The sequence below is a fragment of the Oncorhynchus mykiss genome, chromosome 7 (assembly GCF_057628025.1).
Source record: "Oncorhynchus mykiss isolate SJ-2025 chromosome 7, ASM5762802v1, whole genome shotgun sequence".
Classification (NCBI taxonomy): domain Eukaryota; kingdom Metazoa; phylum Chordata; class Actinopteri; order Salmoniformes; family Salmonidae; genus Oncorhynchus; species Oncorhynchus mykiss.
In genome coordinates, this window is record NC_143028.1 from 55,193,313 (window position 1) to 55,211,410 (window position 18,098).

General features: G+C 42.5%; 1 protein-coding gene across 1 annotated transcript in view; it reads right to left on the minus strand.

Moving 5' to 3' along the window:
• The window catches only part of LOC110528989 (uncharacterized), a 123,083-nt gene that overhangs the window by 92,150 nt on the left and 12,835 nt on the right, over positions 1-18,098 (minus strand). The window contains exons 2-7 of the mRNA XM_036983697.2: positions 5,434-5,506; positions 3,052-3,232; positions 2,705-2,861; positions 2,522-2,615; positions 1,503-1,661; positions 1,200-1,357 (exon numbers count right to left, since the gene is read on the minus strand). Coding sequence (XP_036839592.2) covers positions 1,200-1,357; positions 1,503-1,661; positions 2,522-2,615; positions 2,705-2,861; positions 3,052-3,232; positions 5,434-5,497 — 813 coding nt within the window. The 5' untranslated portion in view covers positions 5,498-5,506. The remainder of the gene's footprint in view (positions 1-1,199; positions 1,358-1,502; positions 1,662-2,521; positions 2,616-2,704; positions 2,862-3,051; positions 3,233-5,433; positions 5,507-18,098) is intronic.

Consider the following 18,098-nt stretch of genomic DNA (forward strand, 5'->3'; position numbering starts at 1 on the left):
CTTGCCTATGCCGCTCTGTACCATCACTCATTCATATATCTTTATGTACATATTCTTTATCCCTTTACACTTGTGTGTATAAGGTAGTAGTTTTGGAATTGTTAGCTAGATTACTCGTTGGTTATTACTGCATTGTCGGAACTAGAAGCACAAGCATTTCGCTACACTCGCATTAACATCTGCTAACCATGTGTATGTGACAAATAAAATTTGATTTGATTAGATTTTTTCTGCAAAGGGACCAGGACGACTGATCCGTGTAAAGGAAAGAATGAATGGGGCCATGTATCGTGAGATTTTGAGTGAAAACCTCCTTCCATCAGCAAGGGCATTGAAGATGAAACGTGGCTGGGTCTTTCAGCATGACAATGATCCCAAACACACTGCCCGGGCAACGAAGGAGTGGTTCGTAAGAAGCATTTCAAGGTCCTAGAGTGGCCTAGCCAGTCTCCAGATCTCAACCCCATAGAAAATCTTTGGAGGGAGTTGAAAGTCCGTGTTGCCAAGCAACAGCCCCAAAACATCACTGCTCTAGAGGAGATCTGCATGGAGGAATGGGTCAAAATACCAGCAACAGTGTGTGAAAACCTCGTGAAGACTTACAGAAAACATTTGACCTCTGTCATTGCCAACAAAGGGTATATAACAAAGTATTGAGATAAACTTTTGTTATTGACCAAATACTTAATTTTCCACCATAATTTGCAAATAAATTCATAAAAAATCCTACAATGTGATTTTCTGGATTTTTTTTCTAATTTTGTCTGTCATAGTTGAAGTGTACCTATGATGAAAATTACAGGCCTCTCTCGTCTTTTTAAGTGGAAAAACTTGCACAATTGGTGGCTGACTAAATACTTTTTTGCCCCGCTGTATGCCATTCATTATTATGGTCATGAATCATGATTACACACAAGCGCACACACACACACACAGTCACAGAAGGGGAATTTCACTGTTTTCCAGCCAACGTTTAATCTGCACAGACACAGAAACTCAATCAAACTCTAGATCCACCCATTAAAACATGTTCCTACTCAACCTAATCCCTCTCTGTCTGTCTGCCATGTAGCAGGCTCCCAAAACTACAATGAGCTACTAGAATCTGGGTCACATTTATAGTATGAGCTGCTGCCTGCTGCCCATCCCCTGAGTCAGGAATGAGCACCACACCCCCCTACCCAACCAGCAGTGCTCACCTGACGCAGCTCCGCTGTAATTGGCTGGCCCAGGCCAGAAAGGGGTGTGTACTGCACCACATAGCCACTCACAGGCCCCCCTGCGGGAGTCCACCGGAACCTGAGCGAATCAGAGGTCTGGCTTGAGAACTGGAGGTTAGAGGGACCGGAGAAAGCCTCTGCCAGAAAAAGAGAGAAAGAGATGGAGAGTGAAGACAATGAGGGAAATAAATATAGAGAGGTGATGTTAATTGTGTAATAGACAGTGATGTATTGTACTAAGCTGAATATGTTCCAGTGTAATGTATGGCAGTGTGTCTTTACCATCGCTAGCATAGACTCCCCCTGAGCTGGAACACACACGTGGGCCCACCAGGGACAGCAGTGTGTTGAGCAGCTTAAAGTCCCCCACAAAGAATGTGTAGTCCCTCTGAGGAGGAGTGGCTATCAGAGCCAACTCAGTCTGGTCTGCACTCTTTATACCTGACAGACATAAACAATCAGTCAAATACTGTACACACACTATCAAGATATACCGCCTGAGGCTTGTGGTCGGGATTAATGAGTCAATGTGGCAAGTCAGACGGTATCGGTCTCGACCAACAGGTTCTGAGACAGCTTCTACCTCCAAGCCATAAAACTGCTGAATAGCTAACCCTAGCTGGCTACCTGCACAGACCTGCTTGCTATTCACCTGCACCTTACGAGACTACTTGCACTGACTCTCAACACACCCAACCCATACACTCACACACACACAAACACACATGCACACTTATGGTCATAATTGCTGTTACTATTTATTTAAGCTGCTCAATCAAGTCACTATTCACTTTACTACTTGTAAATAACTGTCATAATTTACATAGCACATTCCATATTTGTACAACTTTGTGACTTACTTGTTAATATTTAGATTTTGTTATCTGACTGATCTTCGACTTTGATTATTGTGATATTGATATTTGTACCTCACTGTTGAGGAGTGCTTGCAAGTAAGCATGTATTCTGTGCATGTGGGGATGCAGGTAGCCTAGTGGCTAGAGCGTTGGGCCAGTAACCGAAAGGCTGCTGGATTGAATCCCCGAGCTGACAAGATAAAAATCTGTTGTTCTGCCGCTGAACAAGGCAGTTAACCCACTGTTCCCCTGAACAAGGCAGTTAACCCACTGTTCCCCTGAACAAGGCAGTTAACCCACTGTTCCCCTGAACAAGGCAGTTAACCCACTGTTCCCCGGTAGGCCGTCATTGTAAATAACAATTTGTTCTTAACTGACTTGCCTAGTTAAATAAAGGTTCAATTTATTTTTTTACTTTCATTTGATTTGTCCTCCCAAACCTACCCACTGCAAACATCTCCACTCCCAGACTCCGCAGCTTCTGAGCTGGGTCCCTTACATTGTCTTGAGACTTTCCATCTGTGATCAGTATACAGACCTACATCAGAGAGAGAGAGGAATATGTCATGGTCTGTCACAGGACAAAATATAGTCAGTCTTTCACTCCATTTTATCCCTCTGTCAGACCTTTGAGACGTTCCGGATGGAGGTGGGGTTGAAAAAGTTGTCAGCGACAAATTTGAGGCCGGCACCTGTGCGAGTGTTGCCACCCTTGTAGTTGAGGTTCTCCACAGCGCTGACCAGCTCAGTGCCATTCAGGTAGGTTGTGAAGGTGAACTCCACCCTGAATGGGACAAAACACACAACAATAAACTACTGCATCGCCTGGGGAAAAACATTCACCATTTTTAAGGGGGTAAAAAACTATTGGTAACAGACAAGAAAGAAGAGTCAAGTGTTAATGTGAAAGTATTGTACCAACAGATCATTTTTAGAAGAAACAAACATTACAGACAAGACTCTCAGTGTCTGACCTAGAGGTGTCGCTGTACTGCACGGCCCCGAAGCGGATCCCTGATTGGCCCACAGAGCTGGTAAAGGGCTTGACGATGCCAGCCATGAAGCCCTTGACCTGCAGGAAGTTGGCCCTGCCGATACTTGATGAGCCATCTATCAGGAAGACTATGTCTGCTGCTCCAACATTATTACACCTGCCTAAAGAGAGGTGCATTAGTGAGTCTCTGTATCTTAGCTCTGAGAGTTTAAAATGTGGGCTACAGTAGGGCAGGCTACCATGATGAAGCAAGCAGAGAGTTAGTGCAGACATACGTGCAGACATACATGGCAATTTATTCGGTACACCCATTTAGTACCGGGTCAGACCCCCCTTTGCCTTCAGAACAGCCTGAATTCTTCAGGGCATGGAAACATTGCTCAATTGGTACCAAGGGACCTAACCTGTGCCAGGAAAACATTCCCCACACCATTACACCATTACATGAGGGCATGGACTCATGCTGCTTACACCAAATCCTTACACTGCCATCAGTATGGCGCAACAGGAACCGGGATTCGTCAGACAAGGCAATGTTTTTCCACTCCTCAATTGTCCAGTCTTGGTGAGCATGTGTCCACTGGAGACGCTTCTTGTTTTTAGCTGACAGAAGTGGAACCCGGTGTGGTTGTCTGCTGCAATAGCCCATCCGTGATAAGGACGAACGAGTTGTGCGTTCTGCGATGCCATTCTGCACACCACTGTTGTATTGTACCGTTATTTGCCTGTTTGTGGCTCACCTGTTAGCTTGCACGATTCTTGACATTCTCTTTCGACCTCTCATCAATGAGCTGTTTTCGGACTGCCGCTATCTGGATGTTTTTTGTTTGTCACACCATTGTCGGTAAACTCTAGACACTGTTGTGCATGAAAAGCCGAGGAGGCAAGATGTTTCTGTGATACTGGAACCGGTACGCCTGGCACCGACGATCATACCAGGCTCAAAGTCGCTTAGTTCACTTGTCTTGCCCATTCTAATGTTAAATTGAAAAGTAATGCCTTGATGCATGTCTGCCTGATTTATATAGAATGCCACGGCCACATAGCTCACTGTCTGTAGGAGCGAACAATTTTTGTGAATGGGTTGGTGTACTAAATAAACTGTATAGTGTGGCTTAGAATAGATAAAGTGTCTTCAGAAATAATTAATACCCCTTGACTTATTCACATTTTGTTGTGTTACAGCCTGAATTCAAAATGGATTAAATCAATAAAAAACATAACACCCCATAATGACAAAGTGAAACATGTTAGAAATGTTTGCAATGTTATTCACACCCCTGAGGTAATACAAGTTAGAATCACCTTTGGCAGCAATTACAGATGTGAGTCTTTCTGAGTACGTCTCTAAGAGCTTTGCACAACTGGATTGTACAATATTTGCACATTATTACTTTTAAAATTCTTCAAGCTCTGTCAAGTTGGTTGTTGATCATTGCTAGAGCCATTTTCAAGCCTTGAAGTAGATTTTCAAACCGATTTAAATCAAAACTGCAACTAGGCCACTCAGGAACATTCAATGTCGTCTTGGTAAGTAACTCCAGTGTAGATTTGGCCTTGTGTTTTTTTCTTATTTTCTTATTTATTGTCCTGCTGAAAGGTGAATTTGTCTCCCAGTGTCTGTTGCAAAGCAGACTGAACCACCTCTAGGATTATGTCTGTGCTTAGCTGTATTCCGTTTAATTTTATCCTAAAAGATTCCCTAATGTTTGTCGATGACAAGCATACCCATAACATGATGCAGCCACCACCATGCTTGAAAATATGAAGAGTGGTACTCAGTGATGTGTTGTGTTGGATTTGTATTCAGGACATGAAGTTAATTTCTTTGCCACATTTTTTGCAGTTTTACTTTAGTGCATTATTGCAAACAGGATGCATGTTTTGGAATATTTGCATTCTGTACAGGCTTCCTTCTTTTTGGCAACTGAGTTAGGAATGACACCTGCCACTTTGTAGTGACTGGGTGTATTGATACACCATCCAAAGCATAATTAATACATTCACCATGTTCAAAGGGATATTCAATGTCTGTTTTTTTTTTAGTCATCTACCTTTGTGAGACATTGGAAAACCTCCCTGGTCTTTGTGGTTGAATCTGTGTTTAGAATTCACTGCTCGACTGAGGGAACTTATAGATAATTGTATGTGTAGGTTACAGAAATTAGGTAGTCATTCAAAAATCATTCTAAACACTATTATTGCACACAGAGTGAGTCCATGCAACTTATTATGTGACTTGTTAAGCACATTTTTACTCCTGAACGTATTTGGAAAAAGTATGTGGAAAAAGTCAAAGGGTGTGAATACTTTCTGAAGGCACTGTAGTTGTTCTACTGTAGGCAGAGGGTTAATTGTTTACCTTGGGCTTCAGCCTGGTGCACCGAGGACAGCAGGACAGCCACAGGGAAAACCCAGCTCCACATCTTCACAACCTGCACACAGACACACACAACTGTTACACTATATACATATCCACATACAAATGTACACTGTAGACACACACACACACACTGAGTTGCGAAATACACACATATACACACACTGAGTGTGGTCAGACGCTGAGCTGGCCCACAGACCTTTAGTCAGTGAGGCCTCTGAGGGTCACAGAGTGTGGAGGGACACATTAGTCTACTGCCTGCCTTATTTCCCCTCACTTCACTACAAGGACCTCATCATGTCACTGATCAATGGGGCTAACTAAATAACATGCTCAGTGAAGAAAGCCCGTTTTCAACTACTCTTGTTAACATCATTGCTCTAAAGCAAGATGGCCCAATGTTCTTTATGGCCTTCTTTCCTTCTCTCCTCTCCTTCATGACCACCATGAAGGGGCTGCTTCTTTCCACCACAAGGTTGCTCAAAAAGAGGTAAGGTGCTGCACAACAGAAGAGCTACTTCGAAAAACCTAACAGATGCTGACCACTAGGGAATAACTCAAACCTGCTAACAAACATAGACATTCTTTCATAAGTACTGTAGGCTACCAAAATTCCAAACCATTAAATGACACGTGTTTACATGTATGTATAGGCAGTACAGAGTAACAGAGGAAGAGAGGGCAGAGTATATGTATTGGTCTGTGTAGTGATTCACCATCCAGCATCTGTAGGTGTTTACAGTAGCATAGTGTGTCACACTACAGATACATATGAAAAACTAGATAATTACTTATTATTTATTTTGAAATTCAGAAACGATGTTGCGAAAAAATACATTTATGACACTTTTCTGTTTTCGCGTTGACATTTAAAATAGTTGAGCTGACAGCCGTTTTGCACTGTTTCGCTATGGTTATAGTCAACAATCTAGCAAGAGGGCAATATTTTATTAATGTAGTGGCATACCCCCTAGAAAGCTATGACCTTTGGCTTTCACCTGGAATTGTTAATTTATGTCTGTGAAAAAGTACACAATAAAAGTATAATAAGACATACAAATATGATTCATACTTTATAATATGTCCATATATAGTTACAATCTGTTTTAGGAACATCTGCCCACAATATTTCAGCATCTTTACCAAATAAATAATGACATTACTGATAGTCACTAATGATCATCAATTAAATGTTTAAATCAACATTTGGAAGGGCTTTCGTGGAGTGATGGGTAACGCTGCTTCGAGGGTGGCTGTTGTCGATGTGTTCCTGGTTCGAGCCCAGGTAGGAGCGAGGAGAGGGACGGAAGCTATACTGTTACACTGGCAATACTAAATTGCCTATAAGAACATCCAATAGTTAAAGGTATATGAAATACAAAGGGTATAGAGAGAAATAGTCCTATAATTCCTATAATAACTACAACCTAAAACTTCTTACCTGGGAATATTGAAGACTCATGTTAAAAGGAACCACCAGCGTTCATATGTTCTCATGTTCTGAGCAAGGAACTTAAACGTTAGCTTCCTTACATGGCACATATTTCACTTTCACTTTCTTCTCCAACACTTTGTTTTTGCATTATTTAAACCAAATTGAATATGTTTCATTATTTATTTAAGGTTAAATTGATTAAGTTAAAATAAGTGTTAATTCAGTATTGTTATAATTGTCATTATTACAAATTTTAAAAAATTCAAAAATCTACCGATTTTTTCCCTCCAATAATCAGTATTGGTGTTGAAAAATCATAATCGGTCGACTTCTACTCTGTACGCATACGTAGATATTCCACTTTTTTTTTATCTGCCGTTTCCAGCTACAATAGTCATTTACAACATTAACAATGTCTACACTGTATTTCTGATCAATGTGGTGTTATTTTAATGGACAATTTTTCTTTTTTTTCTTTAAAAAACAAGGACCTTTCTAAGTGACCCCAAACTTTTGAATGGTAGTGTACATATGAAATGAGTAAAGCAGTATGTAAACATGATTAAAAAGTGACTAGTGTTCCATGTCTATGTACATAGGGCAGCAGCCTCTAAGATGTGGGATTGAGTAACCGGGTGGAAGCCAGCTAGTGATGGCTATTTAACAGTCTGATGGCCTTGAGGCCTGTACTGACCTCGCCTTCTGGATGATAGCGGGGTGAACAGGCCGTGGCTCGGGTGGTTGATGTCTTTTTGGCCTTCCTGTGACATCGGGTGCTGTAGATGTCCTGAAGAGCAGGCAGTGTGCCCCTGGTGATGCATTGGGCAGACCGCACCACCCCCCTGAGAGCCCTGCGGTTGTGGGCCGTGCAGTTGCCGTACAAGGCGGTGATACAGCCCGACATGATGCTCACTATTGTGCATCTGTAAAAGTTTGTGAGGGCCGTAGGGGCCAGGACAAATTTCTTCAGCCTTCTTCACCACATTGTCTGTGTGGGTGGACCATTTCAGATTGTCAGTGATGTGTACTGTGAAACGTGAAGCTTTTCACCTTCTCCACTGTGGTCCCGTCAATGTGGATAGGGGCACACTCCCTCTACTGTTTCCTGAAGTCCACGACCAGCTCCTTCGTTTTGTTGACGTTGAGGGAGAGGTTATTTACCTGGCACCACTTCACCAGGGCCCTCACCTCCTCCATGTAGGCTGTCTCGTCATTGTTGTTAATCAGGCCTACTACTGTCGTGCCGTCTGCAAACTTGATGATTGAGTTAGAGGCTTACGTGTCCACGCAGTCACGGGTGAACAGGGAGTACAGGAGGGGGCTAAGCACGCACACTTGTGGGGCCCCTGTGTTGAGTATCAGCGAAGTGGAGGTGTTGTTTCCTACCTTCACTACCTGAGAGCTGCCCGTCAGGAAGTCCAGGACCCAGTTGCACAGGGCAGGGTTCAGACCCAGGGCCCTGAGCTTAATGATGACCTTGGAGTGTACTATGGTGTTGAATGCTGAGCTATAGTCAATGAACAGCCTTCTTACATAGGTATTCCTCTTGTCCAGTTGGGATAGGGCAGTCCCTGATGTCCCTCTGGAAGGAGATCCTTGCCCTGAGCTCGTCTACTTTGTTGTCCAGAGACTGAACATTAGCGAGTACTATACTCGGAAGCGGAGGATGGTGTGCACGCTTCCTGAGTTGGACTAGAAGTCCACTCCGAATACCTCTTCCGAATCAACATGCGTGCAATGGCGCACACGGGCGAACGCACATGCATGCCCGGTCTAGTCAGCATGTTAATGAGGTTTAATTCAGCGTTGAATAGGCAAAACCTTTACATTTGTTCTACCTGAGTGTGTCTGACCATAAGTCAGAGACCACTATGATGACACACCAAATGCATTTTATGGATTATTTTTGTCTTCTTCTAATGACCCTTAATGGGAGAGTAATTCAAAAGTAACAGAAAATAATCTGATTATGTTACTGATAATGGGTAACGCATAAATTGCGTTACTGATTATAATTTTGGACTGTAACTAATAACTGTAATGGATTACATTTACAATAGAAAGTAACCTATCCAACCCTGCGCGCACACATGCATGTGCACACACACATACACACAGTATCAAGATATACAGCCTGTGGCTTGTGGTTGGGAAGAATGAGTCAATGTCTTACTCATCCTATCGTTCACTAAAAATAGACAAGCACACCTGCCCCCGGCAAGGGTGGAATTTACATATTTGAATAAGTTTAGATTAAGTTCAGTTTTCTACATAGAAAACTAGGAAAGGGGAGAAGGAATCTCTCAGTATCTAACACAAAGTCACCCTGTTTCTGTTTGTGAAAGTGTAAATGTTTGTTCTGGTATGTATATACACTGAAGAACTCGGGCTGCTCTTCTTGTATATCAACAATCGACAGCTGGACAAATTTTTAAACATACAAGATATTACAGCGCATTCAGACCACTTGACTTTTTCCACATTTTGTAACGTTACAGCCTTATTCTAAAATGTATTAATTAAATTGTTTTCATCATCAAAAAACACGTTTTTACAAATGTATTAAAAATAAAAAAAACAGAAATACCTTATTTACATAAGCATTCAGAAACTTTGCTAGGAGACTCAAAACTGAGCTCAGGTGCATCCTGTTCCCATTGATCATCATTGAGATGTCTCTACAACTTCATTGGAATCCACCTGTGGTATATTCAATTGATTGGACATGATTTGGAAAGCCACACACCTGTCTATAAGGTCCCACACTTGACAGTATGTGTCAGAGCAAAAACCAAGCCATGAGGTTGAAGGAATTGTCCGTAGAGCTCAGACACAGGTTTGTGTCGAGGCACAGAAGGCAACGCCCGGCCAAACTGAGCAATGGGGGGAGAAGGGCCTTGGTCAGGGAGCTCCAGAGTTCCTGTTAGTGAAAACATTCCAGAAGGAAAACCATCTCTGCAACAATCCACCAATCAGGCCTTTATGGTAGAGTGGTCAGACAGAAGCCACTCCTCAGTAAAAGGCACATGTCAGCCCGCTTGGAGTTTGCCAAAAGTCACCTACAGGACTCTCTGGTCAATTAAACCAAGATTGAACTTTTTGGCCTGAATGCCAAGCGTCTGGAGGAAATCTGGCACCATCCCCACGGTGAAGCATGGTGGTACAGCATCATGCTGTGGGGATGTTTTTCAGTGGAATGGACTTGGAGACTAGTCAGGATTGAGAGGAAGATGAACGGAGCAAAGTACAGAGAGATCCTTGATGAAAACTTGCTTCCGAGGGCTCAGGACCTCAGACTGGGGCGAAGGTTCACCTTCCAATAGGACAACGACACTAAGCACACAGCCAAGACAACACCGGAGTGGCTCCGGGGCAAGTCTCTGAATGTCCTTAAGTGGCCGAGCCAGAGCCCGGACTTGAACCCGATCAAACATCTCTGGAGACCTGAAAATAGCTGTGCAGCGACGCTCCCCATCCAACCTGACAGAGCATGACAGGATCTGCAGAGAAGAATGGGAGAAACTCCCCAAATACAGGTGTGTAAAGCTTGTAGCGTCATATCCAAGAAGACTCAAGGCTGTAATCGCTGCCAAAGGTTCTTGAACAAAGTACTGAGTAAAGGGTCTAAATACTTATGTAAATGTGATATCCCTTTTCATTTGTTTATTTATACCTCTTTTTGCTTTGTCATTATGGGCTATTGTGTGTATATTGATGAGGGGAAAAACTATTTAATTCACTGTGGAATAAGGCTGTAACGTAACAGAATGTTGAAAAAGTCAAGGGGTCTGAATACTTTCCGAATGCACTATAGCTTTAGAGCTAAACCCAAATTGCTACTTATCACTGTTCAGTTCATTAAAAAGTCCATAGCAGATGGAATAATACTAAAATGTGAATACATCAATTAGTCTGATTGTGTTTTTATTTTTCAGATAGGGGAGCAGTGAAAAAACAACCACTTTAGAGAATTGTCTGAGGGCAGAAACGCATAATGCGTGTTAAATGTTAGTTCCCCTTGTATGATTTAAAAATGACAGAAACAACATTCCTTTAACTTTTTGCCTAAAAAAAACAGCATCCAACATATTTAATGAATTCCAAATGCAGTGCCCATTTTCCATCTGAAACCCCAGACAGATTGAGTTCATCTATATAGGTTCCTCACCCATAAAATTTAATTGCTCACAATTGCTCAAATACAAACCAAATCCACCCTCATACTATTCATGCTATTTTTTATATTTCCTGCGGAATCTGTAAAGTTACAGTCCTTTTATGTTCAAAGTAATGGAACTGTCTGACCACGGCCTATTTACAGAAACCGTTATGATAAGACCATTATCATTAACGATGAAGATAAGACATGTCTTTTAGGTCTTAATTTACAACTGAAACACTATACGTCAATGGCAGTTAAGTAAAATCAAACACCAGCTGGAAAGTACACAGTTGTGCACAAACTGGTTGAATCAATGTTGTTTCATGTGGAATCTACGTAGAAAATACATTGGGTTTTAAATGTCGTCAACTATTTTTTGAGGGTGAAATTTCAACCACAGGATTATGTCATCCTTGTAACCAATTTTCATCTTAGATAAACCTTGTATAAAATAGTTGAATTTGTACCTTTGAAACAATGTCAGATCTTCAATGTTATATCCACTATCAGAAAAACTCTATAGGATGGGCAGCACCTCCTACTGTAGTTGATTGATCTACAGCTACTAATTTGGTCTCCCAATGTGGGTTTTAACCAAGCCCGGCTTTGCTTTGATATTTGTCACTGACTACTACCATTGTGTTACCATGAGAATGACTATTGACAGATCAGTTAATAACTAAATATACTCACTGTTGCCAGTGAAGTCATTCCAAAGGGTAGGTTTAACAATAATAATACTATTTAGGCCTATATAACTGGCAATGTCATCAACAGCTATTGTTTAAACTCAACCTAGGTTAACTAAAAGTATACAAAACATACAGTGCCTTCAGAAAGTTTTCACACACCTTGACTTATTACACATTTTGTTGTGTTATAGCCTGAATTTAAAATGGATTCAATTGAGAGCTTGTGTCACTGTACTACACACAATACCCTAAAATGTCAAAGTACAATTAATTTTTTCGAAATGTTGACAAATTAATAAAAAATGAAAAGCTTAACTTAGTGCTTTGGCAAAGTGGGTGGGGTTATATCCTGCCTGGTTGGCCCTGTCCGGGGGTATCGTCATACGGGACCACAGTGTCTCCCGACCCCTCCTGTCTCAGCCTCCAGTATTCATGCTGCAATAGTTTGTGTCGGGGGGCTAGGGTTAGTCTGTTATATCTGGAGTATTTCTCCTGTCTTATCCAGTGTCCTGTGTGAATTTAAGGATGCTCCCTCTAATTTGCTCTCTCCCTCTCTTCTCTCGGAGAACCTGAGCCCTAGGACCATGCCTCATGCCTCGCTGTTTTCAACTCTTTCTCTACCGCACCTGCTGTCCCTAACTCTGAATGATCGGCTATGAAAAGCCAACTGACAATTACTCCTGAGGTGCTGACCTGTTGCACCCTCTATAACCACTGTGATTATTATTATTTGACCCTGCTGGTCATCTATGAAAGTTTGAATATCTTGGCCATGTACTGTTATAATCTCCACCCGGCACAGCCAGAAGAGGACTGGCCACCCCTCAGAGCCTGGTTCCTTCCTAGGTTTCTTCCTAGGTTCCTGCCTTTCTAGCAAGTTTTTCCTAGCCACTGTTCTTCTACATCTGCATTGCTTGCTGTTTAGGGTTTTAGGCTGGGTTTCTGTATCAGCACTTTGTGACATCGGCTGATGTAAAAAGGGCTTCATAAATATATTTGATTGAATTTGATTGATTATGGCATGCCTAAATAAGTTCAGGAGTAAAAATGTGTTTAGGAAGTCACAAAATAAGTGGCAAGGACTCACTCTGTTTGCAATAATAGTGTTTAAAATGATTTTTTAATGACTACCTCATCTATTACCTCACACATACAATTATCTGTAAGGTCCTTCGGTCGAGCAGTGAATTTCAAACACAGATTCAACCACAAAGACCAGGGAGGCTTTCCAATGCCTCGCAAAGAAGGGCACCTATTGGTAGATGGGTAAAACGTGGGAAAAAAGTCGACATTGAACATCCCTTTCACTTTCAGCATGGTGAAATTGTTAATTACACTTTGGATGGTGTATCAATACACCCAGTCACTACAAAGATACAGGGGTTCTTAACTCAGTTACCGGAGAGGGAGGAAACTGCTCAGAGATTTCACCATGAGGCCAATGGCAACTTTTAAAACAGGTATAGAGTTTAATGGCTGGGATAAGAGAAAACTGAGGATGGATCAACAACATTGTAATTACTCCACAATACTAACCTAAATGGCAGAGTGAAAAGAAGAAAGCCTGTACACAATAGCAAACATGTTAAAACATGCATCCTGTTTAGGATAAGACACTAAAGTAAAACTGCAAAAAGTGTGGCAAAGAATATTTGAGCTGTTCTTGACATTATATGGACTTGGGTCTTTTACCAAATAAGGCTATCTACTGTATACCACCCCTACCTTGTTACAACACAACTGATTGGCTCAAACACATTAAGAAGGAAAGAAATTCCACAAATTAACTTTGAACAAGGCACACCTGTTAATTGAAACGCATTCCAGGTGACTACCTCATGAAGCTGGTTGAGAGAATGCCAGGAGTGTGCAAAGCTCTCATCAAGTCAAAGGGTGGCTACTTTGAAGAATGTCAAATATAAAATATATTTTGATTTGTTTTTGGCTACTGCATGATTACATATATGTTAGTTCATAGTTTTGATGTCTTCACTATTATTCTACAATGTAGAAAATAGTACAAATAAAGAAAAACCCTGGAATGAGTAAGTGTGTCCAAACTTTTGACTGGTACTGTATAATCCATATTTCCACATTCAAATGTTGCAGTGTGGTAAATATCCTATAAAGTGCCTTTAAGTGGTCTGTCTCGTGCTTTCTCTCCCCTCTCAGTTGATATTCCAGCTTCTCTCCTTCTTTGGCTCGCCACCCTTTCTCTCTCTCTCTGTCTGCCTCTCATTCTCTCATGGTTTCATCTTCTGTGACAGCACCTGTCCTTTTGTGACAGTATCTGTCCTTCTAATGTACTTCACATTATTATCATTACTTACAAGCAAAATGAGTCAAACCTCTAATTTGGGACATGCAGTGCATTTGGAAAGTATTCAGTATTTTTCCACATTTTGTTACGTTACAGCCTTATTCTAAAATTAAATAATTTTTTTCACCTCATCAATCTACACACAATTCCCCATAATGACAAAGCGAAAACAGGTTTAGAAATCTTAGCAAATATAGCGAAAAAAAATGAAATATCACATTTACATTAGTATTCAGACCCTTTACTCAGTACTTTGCTGAAGCACTTTGGCAGCGATTACATTCTTGAGTCTTCTTGGGTATGACGTTACAAGCTTGGCACACCCTGTATTTGGGGAGTTTCTCCAATTCTTCTCCACAAATCTTCTCAAGCTCTATCAGGTTGGATAGGTAACATCGCTGCACAGCTATTTTCAGGTCTCTCCAGAGGTGTTCGATCGAGTACAAACCGAGCTCGGACTGGGCCACAAGGACATTCAAAGACTTGTCCCGAAGCCACTCTTGTGTTCTCTTGGCTGTGTGCTTAGGGTCGATGTCCTGTTGGAAGGTAAACCTTCGCCCCAATCTGAGGTCCTGAGCCCTCTGGAGCAGGTTTAGCAAGGATCTCTCGGTACTTTGCGCAGTTCATCTTTCCCTCGATCCTAAGTAGTCTCCCAGTCCATGCTGCTGAAAAACATCCCCACAGTATGATGCAGCCACCACCATTCTTCACTGTAGGGATGGTGCCTAGTTTCCTCCAGACGTGACACTTGGCATTCAGGCCAAAGAGTTCAATCTTAGCTTCATCAGACCAGAGAATCTTGTTTCTCATGGTGTGAGCGTCCTTTATGCCCCTTTTGGCTAACTCCAAGTGGGCTGTCATGTGCCTTTTACTGAGGAGTGGCTTCTGTCTAGCCACTGTACGATACAAGCCTGATTGGTGGAGTGCTGCAGAGATGGTTTTCCTTCTGGAAGGTTCTCCCATCTCCAAAGATTAACTCTGGAGCTCTGTCGGAGTGACCATCGCGTGCTTCGTCACCTCCCTGACCAAGGCCCTTCTCCCCCGATTGCTCAGTTTTGCAGGGCGGCCAGCTCTAGGAAGAATATTGGTGGTTACAAACTTGTTCCATTTAAGAATGATGGAGGCCACTGTGGTTTGGGGACCTTCAATGCTGTAGACATTTTTTGGTACTCTTCCCCAGATCTGTGCCTTGACACAATCCTGTCTCGGCGCTCTAAGAACAATTCCTTCGACCTCATGGCTTGGTTTTTGCTCTGCCATGCACTGTCAAGTGTGGGATCTTATATAGACAGGTGTGTGCCATTCCAAATCATGTCCAATCAATTGAATTTCAAGATTGATCAATGGAAAAAGGATGCACCTGAGCTCAATTTTCTAGTCTTTTCTAGTCTCATAGCAAAGGGTCTGGATACTTATGTAAACATTTGCAAAAATGACAAACCTGTTTTCACTTTGTCATTATGGGGTATTGTGTGTAGATTGATGAGGATGTTTTATTTATTTAATCAATTTCAGAATAAGGCTGTAACGTAACAAAACGTGGAAAAAGTAAAGTGGTCTGAATACATTCCAAATACATTCCGATTGCACTGTATGCTGTTTAATAGACAAATTAAACAACTTCTAGACAAATTAAACAACTTCTTTGCTTGCTTTGAGAACAATATAGTGCCACTGACACGGCCCACTACCAAAACCTGCGGGCTCTCCTTCACCGCGGCCAACATGAGTAAAACGTTTAAACATGTTAACCCTCGCAAGGCTGCAAGCCCAGACGGCATCCCTAGCCGTGTCCTCAGAGCATGCGCAGACCATTTGTCTGGAGTGTTTATGGACATATTCAATCAATCCCTATCCCAGTCTGCTGTTCCCACATGCTTCAAGAGGGACACCATTGTTCCTGTACCTAAGAAAGTGAAGGTAAATGGGCTAAACGACTATCGCCCCGTAGCACTCACTTCCGTCATCATGAAGTGCTTTGAGAGACTAGTCAAGGATCATATCACCTCCACCCTACCTGACACCCTAGACCAACTCCAATTTGCTTACCACCCCAATATGTCCACAGACGATGCAATCGCAATCCCACTGCCCTAACCCATTAGGACAAGAGGCATACCTATGTAAGAATGCTGTTCATCGATTACAGCTCAGCATTTTAACACCATAGTACCCTCCAAACTAGTCATTAAGCTTGAGACCCTCGGTCTCGACCCCGCCCTGTGCAACTGGGTCCTGGACATTCTGACGGGCCGCCCCCAGGTGGTGAGGGTAGGAAACAACATCTCCTCCCCGCTGATCCTCAACACAGGGGCCCTACAAGGGTGCGTTCCCAGCGTTCCCAGCGTTCCCAGGGATGAGAGAGGCCAAGGCAGGGGTGAGAGAGTCCGAGGCAGGGGGTGAGAGAGCCCGAGGCAGGGGGTGAGAGAGTCCGAGGCAGGGGGTGAGAGAGCCCGAGGCAGGGGGTGAGAGAGCCCGAGGCAGGGGGTGAGAGAGACAGAGGCTGGGTGAGAGAGAATGAGAGCAACAGAGAGAGACAGAGGCAGGGGGGTATTAGAGTAGTGCTGGGACTATACCAATATCATGATACTCATTAGTGGAGTGGCAAGGAAATAAAACAAAAAATAAGATTTAACTTCTTAAGAAAACAGCCCTAATGTTGGAAACAAACATCATTATGTTGTCATCCAGAGTCACATTAATTTATTTTCCAAGCTATAGCGCACAATATTTTACATAAAGCAGGTTTTTAAAGGACAAAAGTTCGGTCTGTTTCGTATTTTCATTTATGCCCTTCGAAAAAAATATTGTGACACCGTTATCGTCCCGGTCCTAGAATAAAGTGAGTGTGTCTGAGTAAAAGATGGAAAGAAATGAACGAGAAAGGGAAAGAGATCGTGGAGAAAAGAAGAGAGTGAGACAAAGTAAGGAGGCAGTGAACACACACTGTACTTTCTCATAAGAGAGCAGCTGAGGCATGGAGGTAGTACAGACAGTGAGAGATGCCATTCTCCTGGGGGGGTCGCAAGCCGTCTCATAGTGACAGAGAGGACTGTTGTGTAACTGCAAGGTTCCCTTGGCGTGACATAAGCACAGGGACAGAGGAGGACAGAGGGGGGGGGAGGGGGGTGTCATAGTCAATTATACAACTATTTCTCTCACTGGGGAGTTTTTGTGTAGGCCTAAGTGTACAGTAGGTGACACAGCATTTGCCCCTATCTGTGACGGGAGCAATGTTATAAAGAGCAGCTCTACTGTCGGCCTATCTGTCTGAGTTCAAGAACTTGACAGGACGACCCAGTCAATGATCTTTAACCTCTAACCCCCAGGGCAAGTGTTGCACCTATCACCTTGGTCTGGAAGGCACTAGCCTCAAGCTTGATCATGTCCACATTCTCTTATTAGCCAAGCAAAACAAAGAGACTCCATTTTGATCAATTGTCTTAGAGAAGTTCATAACCCTGCTTGCACAAGCTCCCAACATGGCCCTGGGGAGGAAGATGTAGCAAATTAACAGTGTCAGTGACTTTATGAACCTCAAGCTTGAAGACTTTGTACTTGTAAGACATTTTTAAGTTTCTGCATTTCTTTAAACTCTTTTAAGTTTCCCTGTCTCTAGTGCATCTTTACCTGTCTCACTGCAAGAACATCTGCTCTAATGAGTCACTTTCCCCACATAGACACAGAGAAAGGACCGAGACAAACATACAAAGAGACTCTTTCCTCTACAGATTATGGCCTTTGTCTTGTTCATATTCCATGAGACATTAACAACCACTTAAGATCCAGCCTTTCGATATCAAACCCTAAACCCACATAAAAACATGAGTCACATCAGTTCCATACCACTGTCTAGACATCCCCAACCTCCATACAGACCTTTTAATAACCTCTGCTTTACCTAATTTGTCTTCTGAAGCTCCCTGAAGACAATAGAGATTCAGCTCCCTGACAAAACCAAGATGGACTCACACATGAAAGACAGTAACCAACAGCAGCCTTCCCTTCCACAGATGGAACACTTGGTAACAGTCCAGA